Source organism: Dromaius novaehollandiae, chromosome 22, assembly GCF_036370855.1.
Source record: "Dromaius novaehollandiae isolate bDroNov1 chromosome 22, bDroNov1.hap1, whole genome shotgun sequence".
Taxonomy (NCBI): Eukaryota; Metazoa; Chordata; class Aves; order Casuariiformes; family Dromaiidae; genus Dromaius; species Dromaius novaehollandiae.
The window spans coordinates 8,335,033-8,351,164 of NC_088119.1; the positions used below are offsets into that span (position 1 = coordinate 8,335,033).

Consider the following 16,132-nt stretch of genomic DNA (forward strand, 5'->3'; position numbering starts at 1 on the left):
GCAGGCAGCCTGGGATGGCCCGTAATTTGCAGGCAGCTCGGGATGGCCGGTAATTTGCAGGCAGCTGCCCGGCCGGGATTGGCTGCGGGGAATGACGCCCAGCACAACAAAGGTGGAGTTGGAGAAATTGCATTAAAAAAAATTAAGAGCGAGAGAGAAGGAGAAAGGGAGAGGGGAGCGGAGGGAGGGGAGGAAACTGCCCCTCGCCCGCCCCGCCGGGGAAACCCCCGAGCGTGGCCGTGTCCCGGCGGCGGCGGCCGGGCGCTGGGGGCCGGAGCCGGGGCCGAGGCCGGAGCCGGGGCCGGGGCCGAGGCCGGGGCCGGGCGGGCGGCTGCAGCACCCGGCGCTCCCCGCCCTCGGCGCCCCGCTCCGGGGTGGCCCGGCGGCGGCCCGCGGGGTCGGAGGGGACCCACCGGGGCGGGAGGCGGCTCGGCTCCCCCCCCTCCACCCCCCGCGCTTCCCACCCCCCCCTTTTTTTTTATGCAAACGCCGGGAGAGGATTGTTGCACATGTAAGGAGATTTTTTTTTCCTCCCCCCCTCCCTCCTCTCTCCTTCCTCCTCCTCCTCCTCCTCTTTTCTTCTCGCTACAGTGTTGCAAAAGCAAAGAGCAATAAAAAACACAGTGAGCGGCGGCGGGAGCGCGGGCGGCGGCGGCCGGCGGCGCCGCTGGGGAGCGGCGAGGCTGGCGGCGGACCCCGGCGCGCAGAGCCCGGCTGATTGGAAGAGAAACGCAGCGCCATGGAGGCGGGGGAAGCGCGATCTCTCTGCGGGGACTGGAGCGCGTCCACGCCCGGGGCCAGCGCTGCAGAGCTGGCCGCCGTTCAACCGGCGCTCCCCGCCCCGGCCCCGCCGAGCCCCGGCCCCGCCGCGCCGCGGCCCCAGCCGCCGGCCCGCAGGTACGTGCGTGCGCCGGGGAGCGGAGCCGCGCCGCGCCGCGCCGCGCCGCCCGGGCTCGCCATTCGCCGCCGCGCCGCTCCGCCGGCGGCGCTGGAGGAGGCGCTTTGTTCCTCCCCGGGCTCCAGCCGCCGCCGCCGCCGCCGCCGCCGCCGCCGCGCACCGGGCTCGGTAAGGCGCCGCTGCCGCTGCGGGCGCGGGGCGGGCGGAGGGGGGTGCGGCGGGGGTTCGGGGCAGGGGGGCGATTTATATTTTTGGATTTCAAAAGAAGAAAAAAAAAAAAAAAAAAGGGGATTTTTTTTTCCGCTCCCCGCGGCGCCCGCGCAGGCCCCGCGGGCAGGAAGCCGCCGCCGCCGGGGCTCGCTGGCTCCGCCGCGCCGCGCCGGGCCGGGCCGCGCCGGCGGGGGGCACCGCGCTGGGGCTCGGCGCGGGGGGAGCGCCCGGCTCGGCGGCCTCGGTGCCCCCCCTCCTCCTTCCCTTCCCTTCCCTTCCTTGCCTCTCCTCCTCCTCGCTCCCTCCCTCCTTCCCGCTCGCGCTCCCTCCCTCCCGGCCGCTGCAGCTGGATTTCGGGGGCAGCCTTCCAGCGCTGCGCGCTTGTTTTCCCCAGCCCGGGTGAGTCCCGCGCCGCGGCGGCAGCTCGGCGCCGCCCGGCCGCCCCGGCCGCGCTCCGCAGGGTGCGTGCCCGGGCTCGTCCGCTCCCCCCCCGCCTTATTTTTCCTCCCTTCTCCTCTCCCTTTTTTTTTTCCCCCCTCTTTTTTTGCCTCGCTTCCCCCCTTCTTTCTTCCTTTCTTCCCCCGGACCGGAGCGGGGCTCCAGCCCCCCGCTGGGTGGGTGGGTGTTTCTGGGCTCCGCCGTGCGAGGAGGGGTCGGGGGAGGAGGAGGAGGGGGCGGCGGTGGCGGGGGGGTGGGTAGGAGCCGCTCCCCGGGGGTCGGTGCGGGGAGGTCGCGCTGCCCTCGCCCGGCTCGCTGCAGCTGCCCGGCCGCCCCCAGCCGGGCATCCCCGCCCCCCCTTCCCCCTCCTCCTTCTTCCCCCAGCGGCTCCGGCGGGGCTGGGGCTGCGGCGGCTCGGCGAGCTCCCCCCCTCCCCCTGCAGCCGGAGCCTCGGGAGGTGGGTTTGTCTCGGCTTTATAACCGCGCCGGCTGCGCAGCGCCCAGGGCGGCGGGCTGCGGCGGCGGCGGGCGGGCGGGCGGCGGAGGAGCCGGCGCGCCCCGGCGCGGAGCGGCGCGCAGCGGCGGGCGGAGGCGGGCGCAGCCCGGCCATTGTGTGCGGCGGCGGCGAGCGGCCGCGCCGAGCCCGGTAACGGCGGGGGGGGGGGGGAGCGGGGCCGCGGCGGGGGGAGCGGAGCGGAGCGGAGCGGGGCCGGGCCGGGCCGAGCCCGCCGCATCGCGCGGGCTGCAGCCCCGGGGGCTGCGGCGGGGAGCGGAGCCGCATGCGGCGCGGCCGGGGCCGGGGCCGCGGCGCCCGGGGGCGCGGAGCGGAGCGGAGCAGCGCGGCGCGGCGGGGCCGCTCCATTGTCTGGGCGCGCGGGCGGGGGCGGCGGCGGCGGCGGCGCGCGCTGGCGCCCGGGCGGCGGCGGCGGGAGCCGGCGGCGCGGCGCGGCGCGGCCGGGGGCGGGCGGAGGGGCCGCGGCCGCGGCGGGCAGGGAGGCGCCGCCGGGGCCGCCCGCGCGCGCGGTCCCACCCGGTTCCTGCTGCCTGGCGGAGGAGGAGACTCGCGCTGGCCGGCGGCGCCGGGGCTGCGCAGGGCATGTGCGGCCTCCCCGCCTCCGCCCGCCGGCCCGGCCCCTTCCTCCCCCTCCTTCCCCTCCTCCTCCTCCTCCTCCTCCTCCTCCTCCTCCTCCCCCCCCCGGGCCCGGGATCCTGCCCCCCCCCCGCGGGGATCCCGGCGCCCCGCTCCCCCCCCCCTCCCCGCCCGGGGATCCCGGTGCGCGCGCACCGCACGGCGCCCCCCGCCCCGCCCCGCCCCGCCGGGATCCCTCCCCCGCCCCGCGATCCGCCCCCCCCCGGGGCCGGGCCTCCTCCGCGGGGGGGCGATTCCCCCCCCTCCCCGGCCAGCCCGCCCCCTCGGGCCGCGGCCTGCTCCCCCGGGGCGATCCCCCCCCCCCCGGGGCGATCCCCCCTCCCCTTCCAAAATCCCTCCTCCCTCGGCCTTGGGGCTGCTCCCGCAGGGCGAGACCCCCCCGCCGGGCCTGATCCCCCCCCCGGCCGATGGATTCCCCCCCCCGGGCTTGAGGCCCGGCCTGTTTCACCCCCCCCCCCAAGCTGCCCCCGGGCTCTGAGGCCCCCTGAGGCCTCGGGCCTGCTCTGCCGGGTGATCCCTGCCTGGCTCCTGGTGCTCCGTGGCCCCCCCCCGGATCCCCCCCCACGCACCCGTGGGAGCGGTGGGGATCCTGCCCCCGGAGCCCCCCCCCCATGGAAATATCCCCCCCTGGATACGGGGAGATCCTTCCCCCAGAGCCCCCCAAATCGGCACCCCCCCAGCCCCCCTGGAGCTGTGGGGGCCCTCTGAGAGCCCCCCCCGATGATCCCCTGGATCTGCGGGATCCCTCCCATTGACCCCCCCCATGTCAGGATCCCTCGGATCTGATGGGATCCCCTGTGGATCCCGCCACCCCCACCTGGGGGAGAGCCCCCCCTTCCCTCCTCCCTCCGCCTGGGGGGGGGGGTTGCACCAGCTGTCCGGGATCCCCAGGATCTCTGGACCCCCCCAATGCCAGGGGCCCCCCTCGCCCACGGGGCAAGGGGGAATGGGGGGGGGGGGCTGGACTCCTGGGCCCTGTGTGCAGGGTGGGGGGGCACGGTGCAGGGAGGGGGTCACCGGAGCGGGGCCGGGGGGGCCGGTGCGGCGGGGCCGGGGGCCGGGGGGGCCAGGCTGCCTAGCGCCGCTCTCGCTGCGCCCGCAGAGCCGCGCGCCCTTGAGCGGAGGCAGAGCCGGAGAGGGACCCGCGGGGGCTGGTGCCGGCGTCGGGCGGCTGGAGGATGAACGGCGAAGCCGAGTGCCCTACGGACCTGGAGATGACAGCTCCCAAAAACCAAGGTGAGGGGCTGCGGGGGGGGGGCGGGGGGGGCTCCCGGGCCGTGCGCCCGCCGGGGCCGGCACAAAGAGGCGCCGCCGCAGCTGCACCGCGCACATCTGGGCCGAATTAACCGCCGAGCCGTTACCTTGGGCCTCCGGCTGCCAGAGCCCGGGATGACATCAGAGGCTCGCTTTTTTAATGAAAAGTAGAAGGGAAAAGGAAAAAAGGGAAAGAAAAGGGGCGTTCATGGGGCAGCCTGCCCGGGCGGGGGGGGGGGCTCACCCCCGGTCCGAACGCGCCCGCCGGCTCCCTCCCGCCGCGCTCCCCCCGGCGCGCGCCCGGCCGCAGCACGTGTCCCGCGCCGGGTCTTTAGCCGGATTTGATTACACCGGGGCGGCTTTCCTAATATAGCCCAGGCCCTGCCCGTGCCAGCGAGCCGGGGATAAATCGGGCCCGGGGCACCGGCCGTCCCGGGCATCTTCGCCGGCCGCCTCCACGGTGCCGGTGCTTTGCCGGGAGCGTGGGGGGGGGGGGTGGCGGGGGCGGCATGGTCCCCCTTTTGGGTACCTGGGAAGCGGAGGGGGGAAAAACGGAGCAGCCGATGCCGAGCGCTTCCCTTTTCCCGGCAGTGCCCGCCCGGAGCGGTGCGCGGCCCCCGGCCAGCCTGGCCTGCCGGGGGGGGGGGCACCGCGGCCGGGCTGGGGGCGTCCCCGAGCATTGACCTTGGCAGAGGTCAGCACGGAGCCGCGTCCCGGGTGATGGCGAGGCGCTCCGAGATCGAGGAAGCCCCATGCTGGGAGTTTTCCCGTTGCCCCGGGCACGTTTTTCCCCGCTTGGGAAGCGGGTTGCCTTGCTGGCCGGAGAGCGCCCAGCTCGCAGCCCCCTCGGAGCAGCCCCCCCCGGGCAGCTCGGCGCCGCCCTATCCGCCGGCACGAGCGAGTCCCTCCGGTCCGCTCCCAGCGGATTTTCGAGCTGCGCCCGGCTCGTCCGGCCCGTGGGAAGTCGCTCCGGGGAGGGGGGTGGAAGCGGCCGCGTCCCTTTGATCTTTCCCCGGGCGCCGGCGTGCAGCCGGGCCGGCAGCGCGGCACGCTGGGAGCTGTAGTCGCCCGGCGCGGCGGCTGAGCCCCTCTCCGTGGCGTCAGACCGCTGGTCTCAGGAGGACATGCTGACCCTGCTGGAGTGCATGAGGAACAACCTGCCTTCCAACGACGGCAGCAAGTTCAAAACCACCGAGTCCCACCTGGACTGGGAGAAGGTGGCTTTCAAGGACTTCTCGGGGGAGATGTGCAAGATGAAGTGGATGGAGATTTCCAACGAGGTGAGCGCGCTCGCCCCGGGGTGCCGGCGGCGGCGGGGGGGCCACCGCGAGCGGCGTCCGCGGCGGCGTCAGGGGGCCGCGCGTGCATCCGTCCCCCCCCGGCGCCTTCAGCATCTGTGGCCCTTCCTTCGCCCACAGGTGAGGAAGTTTCGGACCCTGACGGAGCTCATCATGGACGCTGAAGAGCACGTCAAGAACCCTTACAAGGGCAAAAAGCTCAAGGTAGGGAGATGGGCGCCGGACCCCTCCTTCCCCGGGCCGGGCGGTGGGCCGGGGGCCGTCGCCTGCGCCCGGGATTAGCGCCGGGGCCGCGCGGAGCCCGGGCGCTGCCGGGCTGTTCCTGGCCTGCCGGGCCGGGGGGGGACAGGGAGGCCCCTCGCTCTCGGCTCAGCCTCGGCCGCCGCGCTGTCTCCCCAGAAACACCCCGACTTCCCCAAGAAGCCCCTGACGCCCTACTTCCGCTTCTTCATGGAGAAGCGGGCCAAGTACGCCAAGCTGCACCCCGAGATGAGCAACCTGGATCTCACCAAGATCCTGTCCAAGAAGTACAAGGAGCTTCCCGAGAAGAAAAAGGTACGGAGGGGGCTGCGAAGCCTCCTCTCGCCCGGGTGTGCTCCGGGGATGGGGGCTCTGCCGCCCAGCTCGCCCAGTAAAACCAGCAGAGCCCAGTCTCTGCCCCGCGAGGGCTTGGCGCTCGCTGGGGAAAGCCCAGGCGCTGGTTTAGTCCCGTCGGACCAGTAGGGCTTCCTTGTCCTCGCCTGCTCCCGCGCCGCTTCCCAGGCCCGCGGGGCGGAGGCGGGCTGGCTCCGTCTGCCGGTCCAGCCGGACCTGGGCGTTGGCGTTGGCACCGCGTGGGTCCGGGCTCGCCGCGGGGTTAATCGCGCCCGGGGCCGCGCCGTGGGGAGGAGAGCCGCGGGTTTGGGGGCCGGAGAGCCCTGGCAGCCCGGCGGGTGCCCCGAGGACCTCCCTGGCTCTTCTCGCCGGTGCTAAGTCCACCCAAGCCGGTGACGGTCCCGCTGCGGCCAAGCGGCGCGTTTGCAGGGCGAGGGGAGATTTGCACCTCCGATGCTCGGGGCACGCTAGAAACCCCGCGGAGGGCAGGGACGCGTCGGCCCGCCCGTGCCCTGACGCTAACGTCCCTCTCCGCCCCCCCGCCGCTCTGTGCCCCCAGATGAAATACATCCAGGACTTCCAGCGAGAGAAGCAGGAGTTTGAGAGGAACCTGGCGCGGTTCAGGTGAGCGGGCAGCCCGCCCCGTTCCCCCTCGCGGCCTGGCCGGGGGAAGCCCCGACGGGCGTCGTGGTCTGAAGGCAGATGGGAAGGGAAGGGAAGGGGGGGCTGAAAAAAGAGCAAGGGAAAAGTGTCTGCAAACAGCCCTCCCGCCGGGACACGGCCGGCCCGGCGAGGGGCAGAGCACCAGCCGCGCTCTGTGCATTAGCGATCGCGAGGGGAGCGCAGGGACCCTGTCGCTGGCGGCGTTAAACGCTCCAGCACCCACTCCGTTTCCCACACACCTTCCCGGGGAGCCTGGCTGCTCCGCTCCAGGCGCTTCCTGGCAATCCTGCAGCTCGCTGCTGGTGCAGGGATGCAGCCGGTGCAGGGATGCTGCTGGTCCAGGAACGCACTCAAGTGCGGTGCGTTCAAGGGGATGCTCGTACCTCAGGCTCCCCGAGAAGCCCAGACCTCGATCTCTCCTAAAACCCTCCCGCTTTTCGCGGGGAGCCCCCAGCCCCGAGTCCCGGAGCCCCGCGGAGGCTCAGCCCGGCGGTCGCAGCCGTCGCTTAGCGGGGAGATTCGGAGGATGCGCTCCTCCGCCTGCGGCCTCCGTAACGCTCTCCCTCCCCGCTTCCCTGCCGGGTGAAGGGAAGACCACCCGGACCTCATCCAGAACGCCAAGAAATCCGACGTCCCCGAGAAACCCAAGACCCCCCAGCAGCTGTGGTACAACCACGAGAAGAAGATCTACTTGAAAGTGCGTCCAGATGTGAGTACGGTGGGTGGGAGTGCGTGTGAGCGTGAGCGAGGGGTCCTGCGCCCCGCCGCGGGGGCAGAGGAGGGGGAAAGGAGAGAAGCATCTTAGGGGGGCCGGGCTGGAGGACGCCGGCAGGAGCTCCCAGCAGCCTGGACGGAGGTAAGGAGGGGCTCTGCACACCTGGAAGAGGCTCCGGGGGCTACAGACCCCCGTTCTTGCCTGCAGTCGAAGGGGTGACCGAGGCCTTTCTCATGAGTCAGGGCAGCAAGGACTTCCAGCACAGACCTCCACCTCCGGCCATGCCCCCCACTCGCACGCACCCCCTTCCCCGCCGCGAGCTCGGCTCGTGGCCCCCCCGGCCCCCGTGGGCGCCGCCGGGGCAGGCAGGCCCCGCTATTTTTGCCTTTTTTTCCCCCCTCTTCTTTTTTTGGATTTTACCCATCTGCCCTCACCTCTGGCTTTGGGTTTTCAGGCCACCACGAAGGAGGTGAAAGAGTCGCTGGGCAAGCAGTGGTCTCAACTCTCGGATAAAAAGAGGCTGAAATGGATTCATAAGGCCCTGGAACAGCGGAAGGAGTACGAGGTAGGGACCAGCCTCACCCGCTCCCCTCCACGCTCGCCCCCACGGTCACTCCGAGCCACTCCGCCGACGGCCCCGGCCGCTAGCCCGCCCTTCCCGATAGGCAGCATGGGCCTTCAGCCAGGTCCCCGCAGGTCCCTAGCGAGTCTGAGCCCGGCCTCCTCCAGCAACGCCCGGGGCAGGGAGCAGCTCCCCTGGGAGCTCGTTAGGGCAACGGTTGGCTTCTCTTTCCTCCTCCTCCGGCCCCCGGCCAGGCGGGGATCGGAGCCCCTCTCCTGACCGCCGCTCCGTCCCTTGCAGGAGATCATGCGCGACTACATCCAGAAGCACCCCGAGCTGAACCTCAGCGAGGAGGGCATCACCCGCTCCACCCTCACCAAGGCCGAGCGGCAGCTCAAGGACAAGTTTGACGGACGACCCACCAAGCCGCCTCCGTGAGTCCCGGCCCGCGGTGGCGGGGAGGATGCCGGGGGCTGCGGGGTCCTGGCGCGTCCCGCTGTCCCTCTCCGAGCTGTCGTTCAGGCTCTTGGCCGGCTCAGGTAGACGCTGGCTCTCGCTAACGAGGAGGCTGGTGGTCTCTCGGGCTTCGAGAGCCCCAGGGCACCACTGCTGGGACCGCGGACGTGGGCCGTCAGTGACCCCGTTAGCTCCATCCTTAAATATCCGCTCGCGGAGAACCTGAGCGAGGTTTATGGCGACGCTCCGGGGTTGGGGGCCATCCAAAGACGTTGGCACTTGCTTCCCTGAAACGTGGCCGCCTCCGGAGCGCGGCGCCTGGCCTAGCGCAGAGGGCAGGAGAGGACGCCGGGGCCCGGGGGGGCCGCGAGCCCCCCGCCAGCTCCGCGGAGGCGCCCGCCTGGGGCGGCTGGTCCCTGACGCCGGCTCCCTCCGCCGCTCGCAGGAACAGCTACTCCCTGTACTGCGCGGAGCTGATGGCCAACATGAAAGACGTGCCCAGCACCGAGCGGATGGTGCTGTGCAGCCAGCAGTGGAAGCTGCTCTCCCAGAAGGAGAAGGATGCGTACCACAAAAAGTGCGATCAGGTGAGCAGCTGAGGACGGGCTGATGGATGGATGGATGGAAGGATGGATGGATGGAAGGATGGATGGATGGACGGATGGCCACCAGCGCCGTGGGGAGGGAGGAGCAGGAGCAGAGGACTCTTGGCTAGCAATCTCACTGGAGACGAGCCCCGACCCCTCCCCAGTGCCTGTTGTTGGTGACTCGGTCACCGACGTCCCTGGGATCCCTGGTCTCCTCCCTTCGTCCTTCTCCCCCCGCGCATGGGACCGGCCAGTGGTCCGGGTGGAGGATGCCGCTGCCGGGGGGGGGCTGCGGCCAGGGCAGCGGTGGCAGGGTGGGGTGTCTCCGGGTGACCAGACCTCCCCGTCTCCCCCCAGAAAAAGAAAGACTACGAGATCGAGCTGCTCCGCTTCCTGGAGGTGAGCGGGGCCGGGGGCTGCGGTGGGTGCAGCGGGGCGGGGGGGGCTGCTGCCGCCCCGTTCTGCTCCCCCAGGAGGGGGGACCTGCAGGGCCTGGTGCCTGCCCCCGGCATCCCCCGGCCGGGACGTTAAAGGGAGGAAGCGGGAGGCGAGCGGGGCGGCGGGGGCCGCGCACGAGGCAGGCGGCAGCGTGAGCCTCCCTCTTCCTGCCCCGGCCGCGGCGTGGGCGGCGGGAGCCGCGGGGCCGGGCGCGGGCGCAGGCGTGCCGGGGCCGGGCCGGCATCGCGCTCTGCCCCGGGCGGACGTGACGCGGCGCCGGCCGCGCTCGCAGGGGTGGGAAACGCGGCGGCGGAGCCGGGGCGGGACGGGAGGATGCCGCCCCGGGAGCGGGGTGGCGCGGGGACCCCCGGGACGGGCGCCGGGGCTCTGCCCGCGGCGGCTTTCGGCCCTCCGAGCCGTGCCGGCGTGGGGCGCCGAGCCGGCTGACGCCGCGTCCCGCCGTGCCGCCCAGAGCCTGCCCGAGGAGGAGCAGCAGCGGGTGCTAGGCGAGGAGAAGATGCTGGGCAGCAACCGGAAAGGGGCGACGAGTCCCGCGTCCAAAAAGTCCTCGCCGGAGACCGGCAAGGTGAGAGGGGCCGGCGGGACGGGGCGGCGCGCGCCGGAGGCTCCTGCAGCGTCTCCAGGGCTTCGCTCGCTCGTGCTTCCCTCGTGTTTTCCCTGCGATCGGGGGCCGCCGAGGAGGGGAGGTGTCCGCGTGCCGGCCCCCACCCACGGCCCCGTGCCGCTCCCGCAGGCCAGCTCGGAGAAGCCCAAGCGGCCCATCTCGGCCATGTTCATCTTCTCGGAGGAGAAGCGGAAGCAGCTGCAGGAGGAGCGGCCGGAGCTGTCGGAGAGCGAGCTGACCCGGCTCCTGGCCCGCATGTGGAACGACCTCTCCGAGAAAAAGAAGGTGAGCGCCGTCCTGCAGCCCGCGGCCCCTCGCCCGGCCCCGGGACGCTCCCGGCCCCGTCCTCGCTCCCGGCGGCTCCGGCGGTCACCCGGGAGCTGGCGCCCCACTCGCCCCCCTCCCGGCGTTCGGTGGCCGGCCGGGGGCTGCGTCGGGCCTCGGGCCACCGCTCACCCGCCGCGGTCTCGCGCAGGCCAAGTACAAGGCGCGGGAGGCGGCTATGAAGGCGCAGTCGGAGAAGAAGCACGGCTCGGACAAGGAGGAGCGCGGGAAGCTGCCCGAGTCTCCCAAGACGGCCGAGGAGATCTGGCAGCAGAGCGTCATCGGAGACTACCTGGCTCGCTTCAAGGTGGGCAGCGGGCCGGGAAGGGAGCTGGAGACGGGGCGACCCGTGCTCCCCGTGGGGCGACTAACGGGGCGCCGCGGGTCTCGTGCCGCAGAACGACCGGGGCAAGGCGCTGAAGGCCATGGAGGCCACCTGGAACAGCATGGAGAAGAAGGAGAAGCTGATGTGGATCAAGAAAGCGGCGGAGGATCAGAAGCGATACGAGGTGGGTCGCTGCCCGAGCCCGGCCCTCGGCACCCCCCGCGGCCGCCGCCGCCCCCCTCCCTGACCCCTCTGTGCTCCCGCCCCAGAGGGAGCTGAGCGAGATGCGGGCCCCGCCGTGCTCCACCAACTCCAAGAAGATGAAGTTCCAGGGAGAGCCCAAGAAACCCCCCATGTGAGTGCGCTGGGCAAAGGGGGGGCGGGCCAGGAGCGGGGTCCGCCCGGGGGGGGCCGCAGCCCTGCCCGGGTGCTCCGCGCGCCGGCTGAGCCGCTCTCCGCGTCCCCCTCCCGCCTGCAGGAACGGTTACCAGAAGTTCTCCCAGGAGCTGCTCTCCAACGGGGAGCTGAACCACCTGCCGCTGAAGGAGCGCATGGTGGAGATCGGCAGCCGCTGGCAGCGCATCTCCCAGGGCCAGAAGGACCACTACAAGAAGCTGGCCGAGGAGCAGCAGAAGCAGTACAAGGTGCACCTCGACATCTGGCTCAAGGTGAGCGCCGCGCCGGGGCCCCGACGCCGGGGCCGGCTGTCCCGGGAGGTGCGCGGGGTGGTCTCTGCTTGCCGGCCGTCCCGGGAGGTGCGCGGGGTGGTCTCTGCTCACCAACCATCCCTGCAACCCCCCTCTCCAGCCCGCGTTTTTCATGCTTTCAAACTTAAAAAATACCTATAGACCTGGAGAAGGGGCTGGAGCTGGCGGGTCCTTGCGTGCTCTGTCCCCCCTGCCCCCGGGACGCGCGCCCGGCGCTCCCACCCCGTCCTCACCCTCTGCTCCCTCCCGCAGAGCCTGTCGCCCCAGGAGCGGGCCGCCTACAAGGAGCACACCTCCAACGTGAGTGTCCGCGCGCCGGGCGCTGTACGGGGGGGTGCACGCGCGGCCGGGCTGGGGGGAAAATACTCTGAACGGTTTTGCCTCGTTTTCCCCCCCTGCAGAAACGCAAGAGCATAGGGAAGATCCGGGGCCCCAACCCCAAGATGAAGCCGACGATGCAGTCCAAGTCGGTGAGTCGGGGCGGTGTCTTGCAGCGCTGTGTCTGGCGGGGGGGGCCCAGCACCGGGCCCTGTGCTTTGTGCAGCCTCCCCTTACCCGGGGTGACAGACCACGGGGCTTTTGGGGACATTCGCAGTGAAAAGCAGGGAGAGGCTCCGTGGCTGAGGAGGGGGTCCCGTGGCGGGTGCCGGGGTCCCGTAGTGGGTCCCATGGTAGGTACCAGGGTCCCGTGGTAGGTACCAGGGTCCCATGGTAGGTACCAGGGTCCCGTAGTGGGTCCCATGGCAGGTAGTGGGGTTCCATGGTAGATGCCAGGGTCCCATGGTGGGTCCTGTAGCAAGTAGCAGGGTCCCATGGCAGGTTCCAGGGTCCTATGGTGGGTCCCATGGCAGGTACCAAGGTCCCATGGTAGATGCAGGGTCCCTTGGTGGGTACCAGGGTCCCGTGGTGGGTCCCGTAGCAGGTACGGGGGTCCTGTGATGGATGCTAGGGTCCCATGGCAGGTACCAGGGTCCCATGGCAGGTACCAGGGTCCCATGGTAGATGCAGGGTCCCGTGGTGGGTCCCAGGGCAGGTACCGGAGTCCCATGGCAGGTCCCAGGGCAGGTACCGGGGTCCCGTGGTGGGTCCCAGGGTCCCGTGGTGGGTCCCAGGGCAGGTACCAGGGTCCCATGGTGGGTCCCATGGTGGGTGCCAGGGTCCCCCAGATGCCCCCCGGGGCTACCTGCCCACACCTGACCGCCCTCCACACCCCGCAGGAGTCTGAGGACGACGACGACGAGGAAGAGGAGGATGACGACGATGAAGATGACGACGACGACGACGACGACAACGGCGACTCGTCGGAGGAAGGCGGCGACTCGTCCGAGTCGAGCAGCGAGGAGGAGAGCGAGGACGGGGACGAGGTGAGGCGGCGGGGGCGCCCGGCGGGGAGGGCACCGGGGACCCCGCTCCGCTCCCGTCACCCTCGGCCGGGGCTGGGGGCTCGCGGGGTGGGGTGGGGGCGGGGGGGGGAAGCGTCCCCGGGGAGGGGGGGGCCGAGGCGCCGCAGCGAGCAGAGAAAAATCTCCTGTCTTTTTCCTGGTGGAGATACTGAGTGTGGTCTCGGCTCCGTTTGCGCCAGTGTGAATGCCGCGTAAGGCAGCAGAGTCAAAGCTTTGCACCGGTGCAACGGAGGTCAGAGCGTGCTGGATGGCGCTGGGGCCACAACCCGTGTCCGTGCCTTGTGCTCGCCAGCCGACAGGTGAGGTGGTTCGACGCCCCCCTGCTCTCGGCTCCCGGCCCGCTCCCCCCTCCCCGGCTCTACGGGGGGGAAACCGAGGCCCGAGGCGGGTCGGCCCCCCCCCCCCGCCGGACCGTGCGGCAGAGGTGAGGGTAGGCCCCCCCCCCCCCCCGGCGCCGCCACGCTGAGCACCGACAAACTCACTCGTGCGCCCACCCCACACCCCGCCCCCGGCGCGGGCGGACGGACGGACGGATGGACGGGGGGGCGCCCGCCAAGCCGCCCCCGCCGTGTGCTCTGCCGCAGAACGACGAGGACGAGGATGATGAGGACGAGGACGACGAGGACGACAACGACTCGGAGGGCAGCAGCAGCTCCTCCTCCTCCTCGGGGGACTCGTCCGACTCCGACTCCAACTGATCCGCGCCCCCCGCCCGGCCCAGCGCTTAGGAACGGCGACTTTTGGGGTTTTTTGGTTTTTTTTCCCTCGGTTTCAGTCCCATTTCCCCCCCCCCGGCCTTCCTCTTCCTCCTCCTCCTCCTCACCCCCCCCCCCCCCGAGCCCGGCCGGAGGAAGGGCGGCCCCCCGGGCCCGGCTCACACTACGGGGGGGCCGGGGGCTGCTGCCGGGGGCGTCAGGGCCGAGCCCCCCCCCCGCCTCGAGGCAGGCGAAGCCCCTGCTGTTGCTCCTGCTTTCCGGAGGCGCCACCCCCCCCCCCCCCAGTTTATTTTATTATTTTTTTTTCCTTTTCCCCCCCCCCCCTTCGCTACCAGCTCCGGACTTTATAGAAAGAGAAGAAAACCAACAAAAAAAATCCCCCCCCCTTTTTTTTTTTAAAAAAAGCACCCCACAAACGGAAAAAAAGAAAAAAAAAAAAAACACAAAACACACAAAACCCCCCCAACGCCCCCCCCCACCCCCCCGCCGGCCCCAGGACGCGGCGCGTGAGCCGAGTTGCTCAGGACTCAGCCGCTGGGGCTCGCGGTCTCCCCTTCCCGCCCCCCCCCCCGGCACCTCCGGCCGGAGCTGGGCAGGGGCTGGGCCCCCCCCGGCCCCCCCCCGGCGCGGGAGCCGCAGCAGGACCCCCCCATGCCGCCGCGGCACTTAGGAGCGAACTGTTACCGCTGAGCACGGGGGGGGGGCACGGGGGGACGGACGGACGGACGGACGCCCGGCACCGGACGCGGCGGCCCCCGGGGCCGTTCCTGCTCGTTGTGACCAATTTTGGGGGTGGGGGGGCGGGGGGGGCTGCCGGGAGCGACTGTCTGTGTTGTCGGTGGTTGTTGTGCCGTTGTATTTTATTTTATTCTTTTTTTTTCCTTTTTATAAAACAAGAAATATCCATCTTTTATTTTATTTTTTTCCCCTTCTTCCCCCCCCCTTTTTTTTTATTTCTGATTTTTCCCCTCCCTCCATCTCTGTCCACCCCCCCCCGGCAAAGCTGCTCCCCTCCTGGCCCCCCCAGTTCCCCCCCGCCCCGTGGCCCTCCCTGGGGGCTGCGCTCTTGCGGGGGGGATACAGGACCCCCCCCCCCGGCCAGGCTGTAAATATTGGTGCGGTTTGGGTCGATTTGGGAGGTTTGAGCCCCCCCCCCCGCTTGCCGGGCCGGGGACCGGGAGGGCGGCGGGGGCCCCCCCTTTTTAAGCCGACGTGAGCACCAGCAATCCCACGGGGACCCCCCCGGGGGGGCAGAGCTGGGGGGCCTGGTCCCCCCCCAGACCGGGGATGGGGGGAGAAATGTGCCCCCCCCCCGGGTGACAGGGAGGGGAGGTTGTGGCATTTTTCTCCCGCGTGTTTTTGTTTAGCCGTTTTTCTGCTTTTTTACCCCAAATCTCGGCGCAGGGTGCTCGGCTGCAAGAGGGGGTCACTCAGCAGCCCAAATCCAGCTGCCCCCCCCCCCCATAGGCAGGAGGGTTGGGGGCCCCCCCGAACCACTGCTGTCACCGCCGGGCCACCCCCCCGCCTCGAATCGGGCCAAAAAACGCCGCTTTGGGGAAAATTTTGCCCATCCCGGGGCTCGCTCCGGAGGGGGGTCGCCCTGTCCCCCCCCGCACGGACAATCCTCCCACCCCCCCGGGCCGGGGGCGCAAACGAGCGTCCCGCGTCCCCCCCCCCCGTCCGTCCCCCCCCCCCCCGGCTCCGTTTGGGGTTTCCATTTTCTGCCCGGTTTTTAATTTCCCGCCCGGTCCCTTTGCCGCTGAATGTCCCCAGCGCCGTCGTGTTTTAGTGGATGTGTTTTTAGTACAAAAAAAAGACAAAAAAATACCTTTTTTTTTGTTCTGTTTAAAAAAAAATAATAAAAATGAAAAATTCTTACAGCGCCGACAATTGGGGGAAAAGGCGTTTGCGCTGCAAGAGGATTGAACCTGAGTGCATTTTGGCACTGCCACAAAAACCCGGGATCCTTTAGATGGAAGTTCTTGTGAATTACATTAAAAACAAAAAAAAAAAAAATCATCTTTTTTTTCTAATATTTAAAGAGTGTTTTTGTAGGTTTAAAAAAAATACGAAAAAAATCCAAAAAAAAAAAAAAAAGAATAAATCCCACCTTGGAATTTGTACCGCTGCCGGGACGCGGAGGCCAGGCCGGCCCCGGCGGCCCCGGTTTGCTTGGGTTTCGGTTCTTTTTTCGTTGTTTTTTGAGTTTTTTTTTTTTTTTTGTATAATAAAGTGAAAAATAATGTTTCTGTTCTCATGTCATTACTATAAAAAATAAAACTTTAGGAAAAAAAAAAACCCAAAGCCGGTGTGAGGAGTGTTTTTGCCCCCGGGGGGGCAGGGGCCGGGTCGGGGGGGCCCTTGGGATTTGGGGGGATCCCTAGGGATCACTGTCAGGGAGGAATCCTTGGGGGCCACCATGGGGGGACCCATAGGGACACGGGGGACCGATAGAGATAAGGGAGATCCACATGGATCAGTGCTGGGGGATCCATAGGGATCAGAGTGGGGGGCCCATAGGTATAAGGGGGATCCATGGGGGTCAGTATGGGGGATCCATAGGGATCAGTATTGGGGGATCCATAGGGATAAGGGGGATCTATAGGGATATGGGGGGTCTATGGGGGTCAGTATGGGGGGCCCATAGGGATAAGGGGGATCCATAGGGATAAGGGGGATGTGTAGGGATACGGGGGGGGTCCGTGGGGGTCAGTATGGGGGTCCCACGTGGGAAAGGGGGATCCGTGGGGCCACCGCCGTGGGACCCTG

The 16,132-nt window shown here is 70.0% G+C and overlaps 1 protein-coding gene across 13 annotated transcripts; it reads left to right on the plus strand.

Annotated features, from left to right (window-relative positions):
* Nucleotides 1–364: 364 nt before the first annotated feature.
* UBTF (upstream binding transcription factor) lies at nucleotides 365–15,667 on the plus strand. Of its 13 annotated transcripts, none has more exons than XM_064524547.1 (23): nucleotides 367–511; nucleotides 592–897; nucleotides 3,799–3,932; nucleotides 5,055–5,230; nucleotides 5,369–5,452; nucleotides 5,648–5,803; nucleotides 6,402–6,466; nucleotides 7,094–7,214; nucleotides 7,675–7,785; nucleotides 8,083–8,216; nucleotides 8,684–8,825; nucleotides 9,183–9,224; nucleotides 9,736–9,849; nucleotides 10,018–10,173; nucleotides 10,364–10,519; nucleotides 10,611–10,721; nucleotides 10,807–10,892; nucleotides 11,016–11,205; nucleotides 11,497–11,544; nucleotides 11,646–11,714; nucleotides 12,462–12,608; nucleotides 12,827–12,946; nucleotides 13,232–15,667. In XM_064524547.1, the coding sequence occupies exons 3-23, from the start codon at nucleotides 3,875–3,877 to the stop codon at nucleotides 13,343–13,345; spliced, it is 2,400 nt and encodes a 799-aa protein (XP_064380617.1). In that variant the 5' UTR covers nucleotides 367–511; nucleotides 592–897; nucleotides 3,799–3,874; the 3' UTR covers nucleotides 13,346–15,667. The 13 variants fall into 13 exon arrangements, with proteins under 13 accessions (XP_064380629.1, XP_064380617.1, XP_064380623.1 ...); XM_064524553.1 differs by having other exon boundaries at nucleotides 7,094–7,202; XM_064524552.1 differs by lacking the exon at nucleotides 592–897.
* The last annotated feature ends 465 nt before the right edge of the window (nucleotides 15,668–16,132 follow it).

What these genes read in the sequence shown, in the direction of transcription:
- UBTF (XM_064524547.1), top strand. Translation starts at nt 3,875, where the DNA reads ATGAACGGCGAAGCCGAGTGCCCTACGGACCTGGAGATGACAGCTCCC. An exon ending in ACAAGGGCAAAAAGCTCAAG is followed by an intron (nt 5,453 to 5,647) that starts GTAGGGAGATGG and finishes CTGTCTCCCCAG; the next exon opens with AAACACCCCGACTTCCCCAA. An exon ending in ACTTGAAAGTGCGTCCAGAT is followed by an intron (nt 7,215 to 7,674) that starts GTGAGTACGGTG and finishes TTGGGTTTTCAG; the next exon opens with GCCACCACGAAGGAGGTGAA.